Genomic DNA, 23,325 nt, shown 5'->3' with positions numbered 1-23,325 from the left:
CATTTTTCCTCAAGGAGACTACAATGCACTGCCTAATGCGATACTGTAGTAGACGGTTGCATAGTTATAAATTTTCTCCCTGATGTTATCAATCTTATAAGTGAAGAAGTTCATAAAGTCATTACTGTGAAGCTGTGCTGCTTCTGGACTTGCTTTATTTTTCATTAGTTTAGCCACTGTTTCAAATAAATACCTAGGGTTTCGTTTATTTTCTTCTAATAGGGTTCAGAAATAAGCAGATCTATAGCAGCTTTTAAGGCCTCTCTGTAAGTAATCAAGCTCTCTTTCCATGAAATGCGAAATACCTCTAGTTTCCTTCCAGTTGCGCTCCATCTCTCTGGCTGCTCTCTTAAGTGCCTGAGTGCGCTCGTTGTACCACGGCGTTGGACTATTTTCTTTAATCTTCTTTAAGCGCAACGGAGCAACTGTGTCTAAAGTGCTGGAAAAGAGAGAATTAAAAGTTTCTGTCGCAATATCTAGTTCTTCTAAGCTATCTGAGATGCTGAGATGGTGAAACTGATCAGGAAGATTATTGATAAAGCAATCTTTAGTGGCAGAAGTGATAGGTCTAACATATTTGTAACACAGAGCCAGTCCCAATGCATCTTTTTCGTTATCTTCATGTATATTAAAATCACCAACAATTAGGACTTTATCTGCAGCCAGTACTAACTCTGATAGAAAGTCAGCAAATTTGTATGTGTCATGGAGAGTGATGAAGCAGACAGGTGAGTATAATGTAACTGAATTTTATTATGAACAGAAGCACGGAAACCAGCAGATGTAAATGGTGAGTTGAACACAATGAAGATAGTTGAATGGAACTTAGCTGATGAATAACAGTATTGTCCTTCACAGTATAGAGGACGGAACGAGGCTGATGGCAGATGTGGATGAGAGTCACTGACGATGATAGCAGGTTCGTGGAACGGGATCGGAAGACAAGGATGGCAGGTAAGTGGAGCAGGTAAGGATCGAGGTAGAGTCTGTGTGTCCATGGAAAGACGAGATCAGACAGTGATGCAAGTGAATGTATATAGTGAACAGGTGACGAGGTACAGGTGTGGTGATTAGTAATCAGGGGAGAGTGAACGAGTGGATGGAGTCTGTAGATCTGGTGGAGCCATAACAGTACCCCCTCCTCTATGGGCGGCTCCTGACGACTGGGTGGAAAGATGATGACGATGGCGACGAGGTCTACCACAACCCCTGGGAGCTGGACGATTTGGGTGCTCGGTGTGGAATTGGGTAAGGATTGCTGGATCGAGGATATCGTCACGAGCAACCCAGGATTGTTCTTCTGGTCCGAAGTCCTCCCAGTCGACTAGGTACTCTAATCTGGCACCTCGAGGTATCGAGGATTCAGCTTACGGCAGGGCAGGCGAAGACGTATGTCCCGTGTAGAGAGCCATACTTTCTGTCCTGGTTGATACAGTGGAGTGGAGGTGCGACGACGATCAGCTTGAGTTTTGTGTCTCCGCACTGCCCGTTGGAGATGCACGTGAGCTGAGTCCCATACCCTCTCGCTCTGCTCAAACCAGTGGTTGACAGCTGGAACCTCCGAGGGCTCACCCGACCAAGGAAACAGCGGAGGTTGGTAACCAAATATGCACTGGAACGGGGTGAGCCCAGTGGTGGACTGGCGAAGAGAGTTTTGTGCATATTTTGCCCAGGGGAGGTATTGGCTCCAGCTGTCCTTGTTCTGGTGGCAGTAAGACCTCAGGTATCTCCCAATTTCTTGGATCTTGCGCTCAGTCTGGCCGTTGGTTTGTGGGTGGTAACCGGAGGAAAGACTTACGGAGACTCCTAGAAGTTTGAAGAAAGCTTGCCACACTCTCGAGATAAACTGAGGACCCCGGTCCAACACGATATCTTTGGGGATACTGAAATTTCTGAACACTTGCTGGAACAGAGATTCAGTGGCTTCAAATGCTGTGGGTAGAACGGGCATAGGTATCAACTTGCAGGCCTTGGAGAAACGATCCACAACGATGAAGATACAGGTGTAGTTCTTCTACTTCGGCAGATCAGTCATAAAATCGATACCGATGTGAGACCAGGGTCGATGAGGAATCGGTAGAGGAACCAGTTTACCCTCCGGAAGTCTTCTCTGCCGAGGACAGCTTCCTAGAGTAGAAAGCACATGGATGGAGTTTAGGATGGTCACCCTGCTGCTGAGAAAGAACCGCTCCGATCCCGGTAGAAGAGGCATCTACTTTGACGATGAAGGGAAGGTCAGGATTGGGATGGACCAGGATTGGAGCGGTCTGGAAGGCGTCCTTCAGCCGTTAAAGGATTCTGAGGCTTCGGAGGTGAAGGACAGAGACTTGGGCCGGCCTTTGAGGGAGGAAGTCATAGGTGAACTGATGAGACTGTAGTTGTGGGTGAATCTGCAGTAGAAATTGGCGAATCCTAGGAAACGTTGAAATTCCTTGACAGTTGTGGGTTGTGGCCAGTTCCGGTTGGTGTCCACCTTCCTCTGGTCCATCTGTATGCCTTTTTGATCTATGACGTACCCAAGGAAGTGGACTGAGGTGGTGTGGAAATCGCACTTTTCAAGTTTGAGATAGAGCTGGTGGTTTCGAAGTTTTTCTAGGACCTGCCTAACGTGATGTTCTGAGAGGTTCCGGGAGTATATGAGGATGTGACGGATGTAAACCACTATGAACCGATTAAGGAATTCTCTGAATACCTCGTTCATGTATCCCTGGAACATGGCTGGAGAGTTGGACAGGCCGTACGGCATAACCCGTACGTAGTGACCTGTGGGTGTGATGAAGATATGGGTGATGAAGATGACCTGTGGGTGTGATGAAGACTGTTTTCCCATTCATCACCTCGGCGAATACGGATGAGAATGTAAGCGCTACGCAGGTCCAACTTTGAGAAGATACGGGCTCCTTTCAGTTGTTACAGAGCAGCGGGGACCAGAGGAAGGGGATAGCTGAACTTGACGGTATGTGAGTTGACGTGGCGGTAGTCGATGCACGGCCTCAAGCCCCCGTCCTTTTTAGCGACAAAGAAGAAGCTGGAAGCGGCAGGGGACGTGGTTGGACAAATAAACTGTTGTTGAAGAACTTCCTCGACATACTCCTCCATGGCCTTCTGCTCAGGGATGGACAAGGGACATACCCTGCTCTTAGGTAAGGTGGCTCCAGGTAGCAGGTCGATAGCACAGTCCCATGGTCGATGAGGTGGTAACCAGTTGTTTACTGAAGACATCCTGGAACGCCTGGTATTCTGACGGAATTTTTAACCTTATGAGTGATGTCTGGACTTTCCACAGAGGTGGAGTGGATGGCGAGGCTCTGATGATTCAGATTAGATGAAGATGAAGAGTTGCCAGGAATTCTTTGAACAGAGGATAGACAGGATACGAAACACTCATCACTCCATTGGAGTATCTCACCGGATCTCCCGTCGATGTGTGGTTAGTGTTGAACCATCCACGGGCGTCCCAGGATGAGATCTGCCGTGGATTCCTCCAGCACCATAAAGGTAATGTCCTCCGTGTGTAAACATCCAATGCGGAGCGTCAGGGTAGGTGAGAAGTGACGAATGCGACCCTTTCCCAGCGGCTTTCCTTGAATGGTGTGGATGCAAAGATCTTGGGAACAACGTTTCTTGGGTGCATTTAGTTTCTGAAGGAGTTGGGTGGAGATGAAGTTCCCCGCTGAACCGGAGTCGATTCAGCATATATCAGAGACACATATATCAGAGGTTAGAACATAAACTGTGGTACAAGATAGGGTTTATACTCTAGGAGGAAGTTGAATTGTACTCACCGCCGGGTGCTGGGGTCGCACAGGACAGACGTTGATAACATGACCTTCTTTACCACAGTACAGGAATAAACAATGTTGGATTCTGCATTGACGCTCCACTTGGGTCAGGTGATAACTGTCGATTTGCATGGGTTCTGGTGCTGGAGGAATGACAGATGGTGTCGTGGGCAGAGGACATGCAGCGGAGGAAGAACTGACGCATGCGGTTAGGCGTTGAGAGACACGGATGGTCTTCTGTTTGAAATTCTCCAATCCCATCGAGTCATCATACACAACCATGAGTTGACGGATGTCAGCGTTAAGACCATGGTGAAAAGCAGTGAGTAGGGCGGTCTCATTCCACCCACTAGATGCCACCAAGGTGCGAAACTGTAAGCCATAGGAACAGACTGAGTGTTTACCTTGACGTAGATTGAATAGTTCATAGTGGATGGAGAATTCCGAAGCAGTCTGACAGCCTGAAGTTGTTGAGCGATTTAGTTACTTGGGCATTGGAATTCCACAGTGATTGCTCCCACTGGAGTGCGCGGCCAGACAGCAAGGATATCACAAAAGCCACTCGGGCAGAATCACTGGGAAATTGATGAGCCTGCATTTCAAAATACTGGGAGCACTGTAGAATGAATCCACTGCAGTTCTCCGCCTCACCGGTGAATGTCGCTGGTCGGGCCATGGGACTTGCAGAGGCAGCGGATGGTACGAGTGATGACGGAAGAAGAGATGGTTGAGCAGTGTGATGAACATCGGTGGGAAGGTGGATTATCTGGAGAAGGTGGCTGAAGTGATAATCTGACTTCATGAACCAACTCGGCAAACGGATCGCGGGGTGGATCCACAGCGGGTTCCGTGGGATTCTGCATCTGGTCTGATCTTCTGTCACGGAGAGTGATGAAGCAGACAGGTGAGTATAATGTAACTTAAGTTTATTATGAACAGAAGCACGGAAACCAGCAGATGTAAATGGTGAGTTGAACACAATGAAGATAGTTGAATGAAACTTAGCTAATGAATAACAGTATTGTCCTTCACAGGTAGAACACGGAACGAGGCTGATGGCAGACGTGGATGAGAGTCACTGACGAGGATGGCAGGTAAGTGGCGCAGGTAAGGATCGAGGTAGAGTCTGTGTGTCCATGGAAAGACGAGATCAGACAATGAAGAGTGGTGCAAGTGAATGTATATAGTGAACAGGTGACGAGGCACAGGTGTGGTGATTAGTAATCAGGGGAGAGTGAACAAGTGGGTGGAGTCTGTAGATGTGGTGGAGCCGTGACAGTACGGTGCCCTGGTGGCCTGTATACAGTAGCCAGCACAAATCTCAAATGTGATTTATCATTTAAACTATATATTGCTATATTAAACACCACCAACACTTCAAAAGAATTATATTTAAAACTTGATTTCTTAGTGGTTTTGAAACTATTACTATAAATTACAGCAACACCTCCCCCTTTGCGTTTCAGACGAGGTTCATGTTTATAACAGTAATCTTGCGGGGTGGACTCATTTAAAGTAATGTAATCGTTTGGTTTTAGCCAGGTTTCTGTCAGACACAGCACATCTAGATTATTATCTGAAATCATATCATTAACAATGAGTGCTTTTGGAGTAAGCAATCGAATATTCAGCAACCCAAGCTTTAGCATTTGCTCATCTGAATTATAGCTGTTTTTTTATTTGTTGAACATCAATTAAATTTTTACCCTTAGATGGGTTTGGACGTTTTTTGTATGTCCTAATTCAGGGAATAGACACAGTCTCTATATGATGATAGCTAGGTGAAAGAGGCTCTATGTGATGGGATTTATCTGACCTTGGTGACGCGAGGCCGCTAGCAGACGGTCGGTTTAGCCAGTCTGTCTGGTGATAATTTTGGTGATCTCCGACTGGCGGAGTCGAACATTAGTGCCGACGTAAATAAATCTTAGAGAATTTACGATTTAGCATTAGTCAGCACTTTTAAATTTGCTTTGATGTCAGGCGCTCTGGCTCCCGGCAAACATGTGACTATGGTGGCTGGTGTCTCTATTTTCACGTTCCATGTGATAGAATCGCCAATTACTAGGGCACAATCAACAGGATTCACAGTGGGTGTTTCACTGAGAGAGGAGAATCTGTTTGAAGTTGTAATTGGAACGGAAGAGCGGTGTTTTGTCCCGCGACTACAGCTTCTCACCGTCACCCAGTTGCCCTGCTGCACGGGCTCTACTTCAGCCGGAACCGAACCATGTAAAGAGTTCACTGGGCTAGTCGCATCCAAAGCAGAATCTAAAGCCCTTGCACTCTTACAATTAACCTTGAATAAAGTTTGGATGCGTGTCTCTAGTTCTGAAATCTTCCCCGTCAGCTTTACTATCTCCCTGCATTTGTCACATGTAAATCCTGTGCTAACAGAGAAGGATATGCTAAACATGTTGCATGAGGTGCAGGTGACAATAAGAGGAGAAGTTCTAAAATTCCACGTCTTATTCTGCCATCTAGTGGCAGGGCCGTAGCTAGAGAATAGAAGGCCCCCTGAAAAAATATTTACCATATTTACCTCAACCAATATCATATACTGTACAGTAGATGAGCATGGAGGCCCACATAACAGAAGATGGTGATGTTGTTGTTAAACCTATATTTTAAAAGTTAACACAACACAATTTTAAAAACAACTAATAAAAACTAACAAAAAGCAAGAAATTGTTAAATAATAATAAAACCAATTCTAAAAAAGTAACAGCAAAATAATGTTTTTCCCCCCATCAGTCTGTTATAATTCATAAACCTAAAAATAAACATTTAGAAATTGACAAGAATGCAGTCAAATTTAAAAAATAAAACAATTTATTGTCTTATTAAAAAAAAAAAAAAAGATAATATGGAACTGTTAATATTGTTAAATACAGCTAATGAATGTATTCAAGTGCAGTGTGTATTCGTGTTTTATTGATGTAATATACATCATCAGCCGGCAGGTCGGGTGAATAATGCAATGCATCGTGACTCAATTTTTTAACTCTATTAACAATAGTGTAAAAAGACGTTTGAATTTTGACCACGTAATCATTCGGTGGATTGTGGTGCGTACCGATAGTGAAGAGTGACAGAACCGGCAGGCTGTAGACGGTAGATTTCTTATTCCAGCGAAATATTTCTTATTTATAAGATAAGAAAGATGTCTTATTCCCAGCGATTCCCTGTCTTTAAGAACGTCTTGATCGACTGGGATACAACAACTCTCCTGGCCTCCCTCTCCTTTTTTTTCCATAGCGTTCTGGTAGGCTACCCTGATTTATGTTTTCTTTTCCCCGACATGTTTCAGTCAGTCAGTGCTCTTCTCCTGCTCTTCCACCAAGTTCATCGTTAACTTCAGGCACTGCCGCCTCAACTCTGATTGGTTCTGTTCACGAGCTGGGGTGGAACTCACAATTCGATTCGGTCCATCTGATGTTTGTCACTGACTGAATAATTAATAAATACTTTAGATCGGACTAAACCATTTTTAGGGAGGTAAGAGAAGCTGGTATTTGAAAAAAAAAGCATGTTTTTGTGGTTTTCATTTAAATCTCAGGCATACAACTAATATAAATATTATAATTATTCATACAACAGGGGCCTATAGTATAACTGCTGGATTTTGTGGGGGCCCCTGGGCAGCGGAGGCCCTAATTGTCACCCCACTAGCAACGGCCCTGTCTAGTGGAGTATCGAAATTAATACAAATCCTAACATAAAGAGACGGACAGTGTTATTAATGGACCAAACACAGTAAAAATCATATTAATAAAGTATACTATATACAATATAATCTGATGAGCCCAGAATATAAACTAAACGCGTTTAATTACACGTTAAGCATTGCCGAATACACTCAAATGAGATCGACTCAGAAAAGATCGACTCGCCTACATCTTCTTTGTTGCATGCGCAAATTATGATCACTAATACAAAATAAAACATTTTATTCACAAAAATATTTGTACAAATTGCTGCATATTCTTTGATTCGGAATTTTACACCCAAGTTGAAAGCAATTTGTTTGTGGATAGTAACCTATAGCCTAGCCTAAAACATATCTGCAACATTTATCAAGTTCACGGATAATTGTGCATGCATTTATTAATCATTATGATACTAAAATCATAATAAAGTATAGGCTACTACAAAAAATCAGATGAGTCCAGAATATGAACGCAATTAACGCGTTTAATTTCACGTTAATCATTTTCCTCCCATATAAAACCATTATAAGAACGCTAAATGTGACTTAATGCATATTATGTCCCTTTATTATGTCGAAATAACGAGATAAGTTTTCTTTTTTCTTTTTTTTTCACCTTGCGATTCAGGGCTTCCGTAATAAACATCCTTTTGTGAACAACTGAAATCTAATGCGTCAACATATAAATTCAAGTCAGTTCCGTTTCTGTAATTCTGCTCTGCCCATCCCATACCAGTCCAACAAGTCAAGAAACGTCAAACACACCGAACCAGAAAACGTCCAACGAAGGTAATAAAAATCCTTTAATCATTAGACGATTACAAATGCATTATTAGCCTACATCATCCTTGTAATTAGTAATTCAGGATGTGTTTGTTATGATAAAGAGCGCATATTGTTTATTGTTTTATGCTGTAAATGTATTCATCTTTGACTGAACTAAATCACGATGGGAGTAAATTATTGGAATAAATGATTATTAGCAGGGTTTGAAATTAACTTTTTCACTCACCGGCCAATTTTGCTACTAAATGTTTAAGTTACTGGCCATTCAGAACTTCTACTAGCCAAAATAAATAAATAAATAAATAAAGATAAAAGAAATACTGTAGCCTAAACAAGATTAACAAGGCTATGTCACAGCTTGTATGTAATTGTAAAATTTTGGATCTTATCTTCTCGAGATATCTTCTCCCTTCCTCTTTCATCCTCATCACTAAAAAAATATTTTAGGTGGACAGATCAATACAGTATAAAGAACATAAAAAAAGTAGGGTGTTGGAAAACACCGGTGAAACCAGTTAGACTTGTCTTAGATTTCAAAGGTAAAATGCAGTCAACAAAAGCTTTTTGCCAAATGCATGACATAAATGTATGCGTTTAATTATGTTCTTATACATTTAAAAAAATAAAAAAGTATTTTTATATGTGGATGTGGATTAGTAATAATATTTGGAATAACTATTTTTGAATAAGCACTTTTAACTGTTCTCTGAGGTTTGTTTATTGTTTGTTTATTTATATTTTGCACCTTAAAATACAAAATGACAAAAATAATAATAACAAAACATAAAATATATGAACAACTAGGACAAATATTATCAATTTAATGATGTGCAGGAAGAGGCAAAAAACCCCAACTGGGCTTATTTAACGCCTCCACCTATAGACATAATTACAATAAAATCAAAACAAAAAACATAAAAACAAAAACATTTTACTACATAAAAGTGACAACAAACTAGTGAAATACATATATCCATAACATACACAAAACACACATGCACATACATATATACATACAAATAACATCAACAAATTTTAATGACGATTACAGTAATGAAAATAATAAACAAAAAATATGATCATGACATAAAAATAAAATAATTCCTATATTAAAAATTTAGAACAGCAGTTAAATGGGCTTTTAAATATCTTTTATAACATTTTAATGTGGAGGAGTTTATTGCTAAGTGGGAAAAACTGTTCCATAATTTAGTACCCCTAAATCTGATAGTAAATTGACCTCTGCACGTAAGAAACTTTGGAAGATGAAGATCTAAGGATTGACGAGTTGAATAAGAGTGAACCTGTGAATTAAATTTAAAATAAGTCTTAAAGTGCTCTGGGATATTTTCATGATTAAAATATACCTTATAAATAAAAACACATATTTGAGTGATATTAATGTCATACACAGTAAGTATCTGAAGATTCTGAAATAGAGGCACAGATGAAGAATGTGACTCAGATCGGGTTGCAATCCTGACAAAACGTTTCTGAAGAACCAAAATTCTATGAAGTGTAGAAGGAAAAGTGCTTGCCCAAACTATATTACAATATGAAAGATATGGATAAATTAAACTATAATAGAGTGTAAGAAGACAATTTGTAGTAATGAGATTGCTAATCCTCCTAATTATACCAATAGATTTATTTATTTTCTTACTAACCCAGTCAATTTGTGTTTTCCAATTCAAGTTCTCATCAACAAAAATTCCGAGGAATCTTGTTGTTGAAACTTGGGATATCCCCACAGTCTCCATTTTGACTTTTAAAAGGTTCTTGGAATATGATTTTTTTCCACTAAAAATTATATAATTAGATTTTTTTGTATTCAGCGATAACTTATTTAATCTAAACCATGTAGCATATGCAGTTAAACCAGTATTTACATTTTTAATCAGAAAATTAAAATTTGAATGAGAATAAACTAAAGTTGTGTCATCTGCAAACATTATTGGGAAAAGAATATTTGACACATTTGATAAATCATTAATATAAATAAGAAATAATAATGGTCCAAGAATGGACCCCTGTGGGACCCCACAAAGTAGTCTTGCTTTGTTGGAATAGCATCCATTGATACAAACAAACTGTTGTCTGTTTGAAATATAATTTTTTAACCATTCAAGCGTAACATCATGAAAACCATATTTTTGCAATTTTTTCAATAGAATATGATGGTTGACTGTATCAAAAGCTTTTGAGAAGTCGACGAATATACTACAGGTAAATTCATTATTTTCTAATGCAGAGGAAACTTTGTCAATCAAATAAAGCAAGGCCATAGATGTCGAATGACTTTTCCTGAAGCCATACTGATGTTTATAAAGAATTAAATTAGAATCAAGATGGAATAAGATCCTTTTATATATAACTTTTTCTAATATTTTTGAAAAACAAGGCAATATCGATATGGGTCTATAATTATTGAAGCAACAAGGGTCATCTGCTTTAAACAGAGGAATAACTTTGGCAACCTTTAAATCCTCTGGTACAACTCCTGTTTTCAGGGAAAGTGAAAAAATGAAAACCAGTGGCTGCAAAATAAACTGCTTGATCTGTTTGACAAGGAATGAAGAAATATTATCATGGCCGGATGAAGATGTTTTCATTTCATCAATAATATCACTTATTTCTTGAACATCAGGAGGCTGAAAAAAAGAAATAGAAGGATAATTCCTTATAATATAATCTAGTGGATTACCATTACAAGCAGGAACTTTACTGGCTAATTCATGTCCAATGTTAACAAAAAAATTATTAAATTTTTGAGCTATATCAAATGAGTTATTAAAGGAATTAACACCTTCATAAAAAACTGAAGGTAATTCTGAATGAGACTTATCTCTATGCAGCAACTGATTTATAACTTTCCATGTGGTTTTAGTATCATTTGAACACCTCTTAAATTTCTCACAGAAATATTTCTTTTTTGACGATCTAATGTAATAAGTATATTTATTTCTATAAGATGTATAAGCACCACGGGTAAGGGGTGTAGGATTTGAAATATATTTTTTGTACAATTTATTCTTTTTCCTCAGCAGCTTCAACAAGTCAACTGTAAACCAAGGCTTACTAAAGGCCTGACTATATTTCCTAGTAGAGCTAATAATTGGAAAACATTCATTGAAACTACCGTTAATAATTTTCATAAAATTTTGATATGCAAAATGAGCATTTTTTTCTTTGTAAAGATCATTCCATGAAGTACTGGCAAGCATATCTTTAAATTTAGAAACATTTAGCTTGCTCATAATTCTTTTAAACATCTTTTTATTTTTTTGTTTGGTTGTATTAAACTTAATTAACGAAAATTGGAATATAGGGAAATGATCAGACAAATCCAAATACAAGACTCCAGATTTCATTCCTTCACTCAAATTATTTGTTAAGATGTTATCAATCAAAGTTGCTGAATTCTCCTTTACTCTAGTAGGTTTATGAATAAGAGGGAAAAAATAACTAGAATAAAGTATATTTAGAAAATCTGCAGTAAATGTATCTGGATTAGTTTTTAAAAGATTAATATTAAAATCACCTAAGATGTAACAAAGTTTATCCTCCTTGTTAATCAGATCAAGAGAACTGGATAGACATTCATTAAAATCTTTGACAACAGAATCTGGTGAACGATAGATGATGCCAACTATGACGTTTTTTCCACCAAAAACACCAGAGAGCTCCACAAAAACAGATTCTACTGAATTCAGTGATAAATCATCCCTAACTTTAAATTCATAGTTGTCTAAAAAAAATAAAGATACTCCACCTCCCGATCTATTTTCTCTTACATAATGAACTGAATTGTAATTTGATAATTTAAATATTTCTTTAGAGTCTTCTGTAAGCCATGTTTCAGATAAAGCAATAACAGAAAACTTATGTTTAAGTAAAGATAAATAATGAATAAATTTGTCATAGTTACAAGAAAGACTTCTTATATTCAAGTGAAAAGTGGAGAATATATTAGAAGGCATGGAAACATACAAGTCATTAAACTGAGTTTCATCATAAAATCTGCAAAGGTTTGTGGTATCAAATGATGAAAAAAAATGTAAATCTGGGTCAACATCGAAATTATAAGAATCAATTAAAGAGGAATCAAAAATATTGAAATCAAAATCAGATGTATTGTAGTAGTCCATAGAGTGTATATTTACTGTAAGAAAATAAAATAAAAACACAATATTGTATAAAGAAAACATGGTAGACAACTATTGAACCAACCTCTAAAGGTTAAGTTGAGAATGTTCTCTATAGGCATGTAATCAAAAATAGGACATCTGTACATTTGTTTGTTGTAAATTTACAGCTTGTTGGATTGGCTAATATTGCTTGTCAACAGACAACAAAGTTTGCCATTTGTATGAGCATAATTGTACAAGTTTTATAGTTAATCATTTTAACAAATTACATTAATTATATATTGATTTCTCTTAATCTTGGTTTGAACGCTATTTATTGGACAGGACGCAGTGTGTATGGATGGAAGGTCATTCATCAGCGCCTTTAAAGATTATGAGGGGTGTTCCTCAGGGGTCTGTTCTGGGGCCTTTACTATTTATTATTTATATTAATAATCTTGATCTCAATATTAGTAATGTCAATTTTAATTTTTATGCCGATGAAACAGTGATTTATTGTAGTGCACCCAAGTTACACCAAGCTGTGCCTTTTCTACAGTGTGCTTTTGATGTTGTGCAACAAAGGCTTTGTGACCTAAACCTGACTTTGAACGAGACCAAAACTAAAGTAATGTTATTTTCATGATCAAAGAAACAAGTGGCAAATCAACTATCACTTAAGCGTAACGCTATTTGTTATGTAGTTACGCGTGCAATACGGTGTATTTAATATCATGATGGCTCACAAGTTGAGTATTTAGGCTAAATCTGCGCAGATTTGTCTTACACGATCTCCCTCAGCAAAGTGAGTAAATATAATAAGTAACACCCCACATTAGCTCGTGATTTGACAGCGTTACATGCCACAGTTGATTTTTACCCGCATTTGGCGTGTTGGTGGGTGTTAATTTCAAACCCTGATTATTAGTGTACCCAACTAACAAATATGTTTTAAGAATGTTTTGCAAATATTAAGTTATGAAAATGTTGTTTCTGAATGTTATCTGAACGTTTAAAACATCCAGTATGTAGTAGCTTTTTCTAGTTGGACCTTTGTTCCCTATTTGCTACTACTATTGACTGAGCTGGGTATAGCTTCCAGTCGGTCCAATATGGAGTTAATATTGTGCCGTAATTAAACAAACAAATCCAGCATTTTGCAAACAAACGCGATCTGCTTTGCAAAGGAAAACTCGACTCGCAAACAAACATAAAGCAATGTGCAAGTAGGGCCTACAAAGGTCAATGTAACGTTTAATGTAACGTTTCACATGCTCATTTATTTATATTTGTAAAACACAATACATATTTGTTTGCCTACTCCACTGCATTTTCGCTCAAATTGACCTTTGTACTTACTTGCACATTGCTTTCTGTTTGTTTGCGAGTCGAGTTTTTCTTTGCAAAGCAGATCAAGTTTGTTTGCAAAATGCTGAATTTGTTTGTTTAATTATGGCACAATATTAACTCCATAGTCCAATGACCATTTATTGTTATTGATGTAGATAGAATGTAACAAAAAACTTAAGGTAAATAAAACAAACAATTAAACTAAAGTAGTCTCTAATATGACAGCAAACGGCTTGTCACATCATGGAACCACACGGCACACCACCACATGGTCAAAAGACTGTTTGCCCTCTCAGTCACACCCAGATACTGTGGCTTCCTGTCTTTAAAGGGACAGTAAGTAGGAATTACTCCCATCTAGTGGTGAATTTGTATTTTGCAATCAAACTAATTTTGCTCTCCAGCGCCTCGCGTTTTCAAATGCGCGATGCATCTACGGTAAGCGATATGTACCAAAAAGCTTTGACAGAATGTGTTCTAATAGCACCTCGTCGAGTTTTCCTTCTGGTGAACTGGTTTGTTATTTCAAACAAACTACAACTTGACACAACGAACAAACGAATGTTACAGTTTTGAACAAACAAAACTTACAACCTTGTTTATAGGACCTTCTCTACTTTACTCAATAGCTGCTATTCATCAAAGAGCCTGTTTAACTTTTAACTATGTTCTACTGTCTATATCAGTGTTTCCCAACCTTTTTTCAGTCAAGGCACCCTTTGAAATTTAAAAAAAATGTGTGGCACCCTACACTAGTGTTGTCACGATACTACTTTGATACTATACTTTGAAATGTGCTGGGGTTTTTTTTATTTTATTTTTGATGTGCACAAATAAATGACAGGTAGGCTACCATAAGATTTTCTTCTTCCTGTTCCTTTTTTTTTCTTCGTTCATGCATGTTACAAATGAATGAATGAATTAAACATTTTTAATTTTATATAATATACAATTTTGTTATAATTGCACAATATAGCTTGTTTTTACTATATTTTATGAAGCCTAATAATTTCACAGTAAATCTCCAAATTAATGAAGAAACATCATAAAGAGTAAAGACAGTATATTTCAAATAATTGTTTAATGGCATATTTTTATGAATGAAGTGTTATTTGATTCTGATGTCACTGCTGCACTGTCACATGTGGATCCCACACGCGTCCCATTTTCTCACAACTCTTAACGTTCATTTAAGACTTAACTTATTTAAGACTGCTCTCATGAGGATACTCAAAGCGAAAGCGCGAAAGAGAAGTCGAGTCTGGCGCGCGTCGTGTCAGCATCACAGACAGCGCATTCTCTGTTGTATTTTCTCGCTTAGATGGTTAAGCATTTGCATGAAGAAGAACGTGATTATATAATGTAACGCTAGACAAAGGATGACAGAAAAAAATGCTGCTTTAATTGCGTTAAATATTTTTAACGTGTTAAACTGAAAAACATTAATCGCACGCGTTGCGTTGACAGCAGCACAACCGATGTGTTTATGTGAATACGCGGCAAGACGGACGTTGTGACAATGTTTTCGTGTGTATTTGACTGTAAGCGCATCAATGAAAAATAGGCAGCTTTATGTGGACGCACTGGGAATGAGGCACAGAAATAAAATCATGCGCAAGCGCAACCTCCGCAATTCAACGCCGAAAACTTATGATTTGCATTTTTATTATAAATTTGTGCGCATTATTTGTTGTTATTAGAGACTTCCGACGATCCGAGATTGATGGTAAAAAAATGTTTTTTTACACAGCACCCCTGCTCTCGCCAGAAGCACCCCAGGGTGCCGCGTCACCCCGCTGGGAAACGCTGGTCTATAGGCTAATAAAAAAATAAAAATAAAAAGCTTGTAATTAAGACCTTAACATTGACTTACCTGTCGAGAAGAAAGCAGGAAACTTCAGCGTCTCTTTTGAAAGCTTTCTCCTGCACTATCGCGACATAAACCCTTGTTTTAGTAATCTCCGGTTTACGTTTCCTTTTACGGTCTTATTTTGGACTTTTTCGACGAAGATGACTGTTATCCTGTAACTTAACCGTGAAGTGCAGCCTTTTAAACTTGCCGGGCAGTGATAAGCTCCTCTCTCTGCTCTGCTCCGTTTCTGCTGGTTTCAGTCACGTGACGCGGGCTCTGAACGAAAACGCGTTGTGGAAACGCGTTGGCCTAGTACTTTTTGTCCCTCTCTGCTATTATAGTTTTTCAAGATGGCGGAACTACATGGAAGCCTCCGTGGACCTACCCGTCCTATGTATATAAAGATAATAAATTCTTCGTTTACGAGGACAAGTCAGATCATTGGCAGAGGTATTTGGACACCATTGAGGACATATTTATGAATAAAAATATTGATTTTAGATAATAAAATACCTAAAAAGATACATATTGTCCCTTTAAGGCCTTTCCCCTTGGGCTCCACCTTCAGCCTCCCAACCGTCCTTTAGGTGGCGGTAGACAGACCTGTGATCATATATATAATCCCTCACTCATTCATTCATCCACACACACACACACACACACACACACACACACACACACACACACACACACACACACACACACTACTATTCACAAGAAAGAAACATGAAATCAACTCAAAGCTCAATTTGGTTCCTACACAGTTCATTAAATGTTTTAAAACGTTGAACGTTAAAGAAACATTCCACTGTATTATTCTTTAAACATTATGGGAACGTTATTTTGAATGTTCTCTGAACATTACTTTAGAATGTTTTCTGAACGTTACTTTTGAATGTTTTCTGAACGTTACTTTTGAATGTTTTCTGAACGTTACTTTTGAATGTTCTCTGAACGTTACATTTGAATGTTCTCTGAACATTATTTTAGAATGTTCTCTGAACGTTACATTAGAGTGTTCTCTGAACGTTACTTTAGAATGTTCTCTGAACGTTACTTTAGAATGTTCTCTGAACGTTACTTTAGAATGTTTTCTGAACGTTACTTTTGAATGTTCTCTGAACGTTAAATTTGAATGTTCTCTGAACATTATTTTAGAATGTTCTCTGAACGTTACTTTAGAATGTTCTCTGAACGTTACTTTTGAATGTTCTCAGAACGTTACATTTGAATGTTCTCTGAACGTTACTTTAGAATGTTCTCTGAACGTTACTTTAGAATGTTCTCTGAACGTAACATTTGAATGTTCTCTGAACGTTACATTTGAATGTTCTCTGAACGTTATTTTAGAATGTTCTCTGAACGTTACTTTAGAATGTTCTCTGAATGTCACTTTTGAATGTTCTCTGAATGTCACTTTTGAATGTTCTCTGATCGTTACTTTAGAATGTTCTCTGAATGTCACTTTTGAATGTTCTCTGAATGTCACTTTTGAATGTTCTCTGATTGTTACTTTAGAATGTTCTCTGAATGTCACTTTTGAATGTTCTCTGAATGTCACTTTTGAATGTTCTCTGAATGTCACTTTTGAATGTTCTCTGAACGTTACTTTAGAATGTTCTCTGATTGTTACTTTTGAATGTTCTCTGATTGTTACTTTTGAATGTTCTCTGAATGTCACTTTTGAATGTTCTCTGAATGTCACTTTTGAATGTTCTCTGAACGTTACTTTAGAATGTTCTCTGAACGTTACTTTTGAATGTTCTCTGAATGTCACTTTTGAATGTTCTCTGAATGTCACTTTTGAATGTTCTCTAAACGTTACATTTGAATGTTCTCTAAACGTTACTTTAGAATGTTCTCTGAACGTTACTTTAGAATGTTCTCTGAACGTTACTTTAGAATGTTCTCTGAACATTACATTTGAATGTTCTCTGAACGTTACATCTGAAAGTTACTTTAGTATGTTCTCTGAACATTACTTTAGAATGTTACTTTAGTATGTTCTCTGAACGTTACATTTGAATGTTCTCTGAACGTTACTTTAGAATGTTCTTTGAACGTTACATTTGAACGTTACATTTGAATGTTCTCTGAACGTTACATTTGAATGTTCTCTGAATGTTACTTTAGAATGTTCTCTGAACGTTACATTTGAACGTTACATTTGAATGTTCTCTGAACGTTACATTTGAATGTTCTCTGAACGTTACATTTGAATGTTCTCTGAATGTTACTTTTAGAGATGCACCGATTGATCGGCTGGTGACCGGAATTGGCCGATTTTCACGTGATCGGCCGTGACCGGCGACCGGCCGGTCAGTCTGACAAATGCCGATTTTATGCCGGTCAAATGCACTCGGGCGCCGCATGATTAACATCGCGCAACTTCCGCATCACACGTGCACACGGTACACACATGTAGAAAACCTCGTGAATTACGTCCGTTCAGACCGCAAGCGCGTATTTTTTTTTCGGCGTGCATGTTAATCAATGAGTGCATTCACAACGGTAGCAGGACAGGCCCGGTTCTACGGGGGTGCTTGAGGGTGCTAAGCACCCTCAAATAAAAGTGAAAGCACCCTCAGATGAAAAATTATTAATAGCACACATAAACGAGATTTTGCCGAAAATAAAACACAGACGGATTTCACACTCTTGCCTATAATAGGATAGCCTACACAAAATAAATAAATTAATAAAATTAAACAAATATATTAAATAAATTATTTCGTTATGCTTTCATGTTTAATGCATTGTAGTAGTTGTCCTTTCGTGATCGCGATACGCAAAAGGTGAAGCTGTCTCTTTAATTGCCCACTTTGCTTGCGTGCGTGCTTCCCGCTCAGAAATTTTGTTAGCTGACTTTCTGAGACGGGGCTTTAGGTAACGTAAAAATAAGTGTCGATCCATTTTTAATCATCATGGACAAGAAAATGGCTCAAGCAAGCCGTTTGAAGGAAGGTTACAGTACTGAATATATTTGGATTAGCTTCTCCTCCGAATCACAACCTGTAAGTATTATTATTAATAATTGTAGCATGCTCAATAAGTATTTTGTGTAACGTTATGTGTGTTGTGTAACGTTAAGCTAGCGCAGCTTCTTGGTCTTTTGCTGTCAATTGTTTTGAACTGCTTGTCGTTGTTATTGGAGTTGTCATAAAGAATATAGCAGCAATACCTTGGTGTAATAACGTTACTGCAGAAGTGCTTTATCAATATGTTTATGCATAACGCTAACAATGAATGACTGATTGGGTGTTGATGTGTTGTCATGGTTGTCATATTGTACAGACCCGGCAGTCAGCGCTAGTGCATTATGGGTAATTGTTTGTTGGGAGTTGATTTATGCGTTATTACAGCAATATGGTTGGGGTTTGTGTTAGTAAAGTTACGTGTGTTTATGTTCAAGTTAGATTGGATGTTCTTGGTACATTTTCTGCCTGGTTATGTAAAAATGTGTCTCTCACCGTCATGGAGAGAGACGTGTGTAAGGCAGTGACTTCAATGAGTGTTCAATTGTCGTTGAAGTTGGTTACATCAAAGGTATTACCACAGTGTAGGTAGACTATGTGTTAATGTTTTGCAAAGTGAAGATTGCTGCATGTTTACATGCTATTCTATAATTTACTGCCAGATCGTATATTGTTTAATTTAACAGCAATTACAGCAGTATTGTTGTATACAACATCCCCAATTTTGAGTTACTATGTTTCAGACTGATGACTGAGCTATTTCCTACGATTATGTAAGCAGCACCCTCACTATATTCAGAAGCACCCTCAGTGATTTGGTTCTAGAACCGGGCCTGTAGCAGGAGCAGCGCGTGAGCGTCAAGCAGGAGCGTCACGAGCAGTGAAGTGCGTGTTTCGGCGCCGAGTCCATTTGCTGCACTGCTCACGCTCAATTAAAGGAAAAGCACACTTTTGATGGACAAAATAGCCTAAATAGGGTTTCACCAAAAAAGTGCCCAAAATGCACAGACTTTGCGTGTTTTAACAAGAACTAGAGTAGGCTATGTCAGAAAAGAAAACGAAGACTAATATTTATAGAAAATGTACCCATTTAAACTTGTTTTATTATTCAGTTTGTACAAGTGATTGCAATAGGCCTGTGTGTGTGTGCTTTGAGACATATCTTTATACTGCAAGGCTATATTATTTTATTTTTTATTTATATATTATTTTATTGCCATTCCCTGTTTTCATACAGACGTTTAGTTTGTTAAATACATATATAAAAAAATTGAATGTGAAAAGGAAATGGTTCTTCCATAACACTGCACTTTAGATGTGTGTGAACTATGCAAATTGTAAAATGTTCTATTACAGAAAAGATATAAAATAAATATTTGTGTGTGCTGTAAAGTGGTTAGAAAAAATGAAATCGGAATCGGCTAAAATCGGTATCGGCAGGTCAAACTTAATGAAAAATCGGAAATCGGAATCGGCCCAGAAAATTGTAATCGGTGCATCTCTAGTTACTTTAGAATGTTCTCTAAAAGTTACATTAGAATGTTCTCAACAATTTGCTTGATAGTTTGTTTTTCCCTCAGGAGCAAAGATGTCACTCAGTGATCAGAGGAAGAGTTCCAGCAGAAACTCAAACGAAAGGGAGACACCTGCTCAAACTTCCCAAGATTCATTTGGCAGTGATCATCAGCACACAGTAAATCCAGTGCCGAATCAACTGCGTCTGGTTCTGCTGGGAAGAACTGGTGCAGGGAAAAGCGCGACGGGAAACACCATCCTGGGAAGGAAGTGCTTTGATGACGGATTGAGCATGAGCTCGGTCACTAAAGAGTGCAAGAGAGAGAGAGCAACGGTGGACGAGCGAGAGCTGGTTCTTGTCGACACACCTGGGTTTTTTGACACAGAATTGACAGATGACGAATTCAAACAAGAAGTAATCCGTTGCCTGGCGTTGTGTTCTCCGGGTCCTCATGCGTTTCTGCTGGTGGTGCCGATAGAGCGGTTCACAGAGGAGCAGCAGCGCACCGTAGAAATGATTCTGGAGATGTTTCATGAGGACGTCACTCATCACACCATCCTCATATTCTCCCACGCGGATAAACTCGGAGGAGAATCCATTGAAGGGTTTATTTCAAGACAAAATCAGAAAGTGCAGGAGCTCGTGGAGAGATTTGGGAGGCGTTTCGTGGCTTTTGACAACACAAACTCTTCAAACCCGGATCAGGTGAGTCGACTCCTGCAGAGGATTGACAAGCTACTCGCTCGAAATCACAACCGTCACTTCACCAGTCACATCTCAGAGGTAATGAAGGAAGCACAGAAGATAATAGAAGAGAGAATACAAGCTAGGATGGCCAAAAGAATGAAGAAAATCAAGAAGGAGGTGAAGAAACTGGCTGATGATCGATGGCGTTCGTTTATTGTGTCCATGAATGAAGAGCGGCAAGACACAGAGAGAAAAAGGAAACGCATAAAAAGCAGGATTGTTCAGATAGAGGATGATATGAGGAAAGAAGAGCAGAATGTGCGACCGATTCCAGCCAGACTGAAGCGGTACAGAGCATCTCTGAAGAGAGAGAAGGAGAAACTGAGCAGACTGCTGGATAGAGAGGAGGAGAAGGAGGAGGAGAGAACTGAGAGAAAAGAGAAAGAAAAGAATGACCTGGAAATCTGGAAGAAAGAAGAGGAGCAGAGAAGACTGAGTGAAGAAGGGCAGAAATATAAACTTTCTGAAGATAATAATAAATTGCTGATTATGCTGTCCTTGTTTATGCTGGGGGCCGGAGCTGTGTTTGCACCCGTGCTCCTGGCGTTCCTGTTCCCAGCGGCTCCCGCTGTGGAAGCCGGATTATCTGTCGGGTATTTGACCAGCTTGCTCGGATTCGGAGCTGCAGAAAGCGGGAGTTTTTTTGGGACGGTTGCTGGAGCTGCAGTGAAAGCTGCATCTGTGAAGCTGGCGACTCTGACACACTGCTGCATTCAGTGATCCGTTTATCCAGCATGAGTTCAGAAATCAAGCCTCATTATAGACTATAAAGAGTTTGGGTGCAAAGATAACTACACATCAGCTTCATAAATTCATCAACTAACCATTCAGAAATGTCCTGTTGCTTCTACATGTTCTCACTTCTTGTTGAGTCTCTCCATCATTGTCTGACTCCGGTTTGAACATAAAAGGCTAAAAGTTTTTGAAATTTTAAGTGCATGTCCATGTGAGGTAAAAGGACACAAGCTCTTAAAGCTCCGCCCCCTGTGCCGGGAGCAGCAACTCATTTGCATTTAAAGGAACAGACACAAAACGGTGCATTTTTGCTCACCCTCAAAAAGTGACAATTTTAACATGCTATATAAAAATATCTGTGGGGTATTTTGAGCTAAAACTTCACACACACACTCTGGGGACATCAGAGACTTATTTTACATCTTGTCAAAACACCACCCCTTTAAAGAATTCTTGGCTAACATTTTACACTAAGGTTTAATTTGTTGACATTAGTTAACATGAACTAACAATGAATGTTAATGTTTCTTCAACCACATCTCTTTTGGGTGTTTCATGTAATTCATGCCTTTTTCTGGATGTTCTGTGGGTGTGTGTGTGTGTGTGTGTGTGTGTGTGTGTGTGTGTGGTGTATATATTTAGATATAGTTAGATCCTAGTACGTCTGATTGAGTTTTTATTTGGTGTTTGGAACTGTAACTCCTTGCATCTCTCCACAGTAATCCTGGTGCCGTGTTTTCCTCTCCTCGTCCAGCTCTCTTACACACTGTCCACGAAACAAAGGTGGTAAGCAGTGTTGTGTGGAACTCATTACAAGTTACTTGAGTGATGTAATCAGATTACTTTTTCAAGTAACTAGTAAAGTAATGCATTACTTTTTCAATTTACAACAAAATATCTAAGTTACTTTTTCAAATAAGTAACGCTAGTTAATTTTCACATTTAGTGACTGACACCTCTCCTGTCCCTATGTTGAAATAAATAAAGTGTGTGTGTGTGTGTGTGTGTGTGTGTGTGTGTGTGTGTGTGTGTGTGTGTGTGTGTGTGTGTGTGAAGACTCAAATCTCATAATTTAATATTGTTTTTAGTATTATTATTAGTTTTTATCAATATTCATAATCATTATATTATGTATCTGTTTTATACTTTTTATATACATTCATAATCATTTGTAATCATTGTATTGATGTAGGAGAGACTTTGAGACATTGGGAGACTTTGAGTGTGTGCTGGAGAGACTGAAATGTATATGCAGTGTTTCACCAAGCATAGCATAAGGATATACATTCCAACATTAATGGAAACCATATGTTTCTCTGGTAATGTATGTGTTCCTATGGTGATGTAGTTTTTTTCCTTGGTTAGAAGTATAAAGACTGAGCCCTTTTGTCAGAAAGGCAGAGAAGATGACTGAGAAGCTGAATCAAGACCTTCACTTGGTCCATTGTCTCTTTCTCCTATGTCTTATATAAAATAAATAAATAAGAGATCTCTTGGTAAAATCACTGGTGTCTGTTTCCATGAAATCAAACAGCAGGGGAAAGCAAGATTTTTAAATCTACAATGTGCGCGTGTGTGCGTTTGTGTGTGTGTGCGCGTGTGTGCGTTTGTGTGTTTGTGCGTGTGTGAGTGCGTGCGTTTGGGCGTGTGTGTGTGCGTGCGTGTGTGTGTGGGGGGGTGGGGGTGAGTCTGTGTGTGCTGGGGTGTGTGTGTGTCTGTGTGTGCGTGTGTCATGAGAAAGACATG

General features: G+C 38.5%; 1 protein-coding gene across 1 annotated transcript; it reads left to right on the top strand.

Moving 5' to 3' along the window:
- Window positions 1-4,405: 4,405 nt before the first annotated feature.
- Window positions 4,406-21,614, top strand: LOC308696679 (uncharacterized protein; the record flags this gene model as incomplete). The annotated part of the gene is made up of 3 exons (XM_081375575.1): window positions 4,406-4,481; window positions 20,162-21,131; window positions 21,404-21,614. 3 exons carry the CDS (start codon window positions 4,406-4,408, stop codon window positions 21,612-21,614), a joined length of 1,257 nt encoding a protein of 418 aa, XP_081231701.1.
- Window positions 21,615-23,325: the final 1,711 nt, after the last annotated feature.

This window comes from Scardinius erythrophthalmus, assembly GCF_964197995.2.
Source record: "Scardinius erythrophthalmus genome assembly, chromosome: 9".
In the NCBI taxonomy this organism is placed as follows: Eukaryota; Metazoa; Chordata; class Actinopteri; order Cypriniformes; family Leuciscidae; genus Scardinius; species Scardinius erythrophthalmus.
Note: the sequence above shows the minus strand (reverse complement) of the source record. Positions and strands in the feature narration are given on the sequence as shown.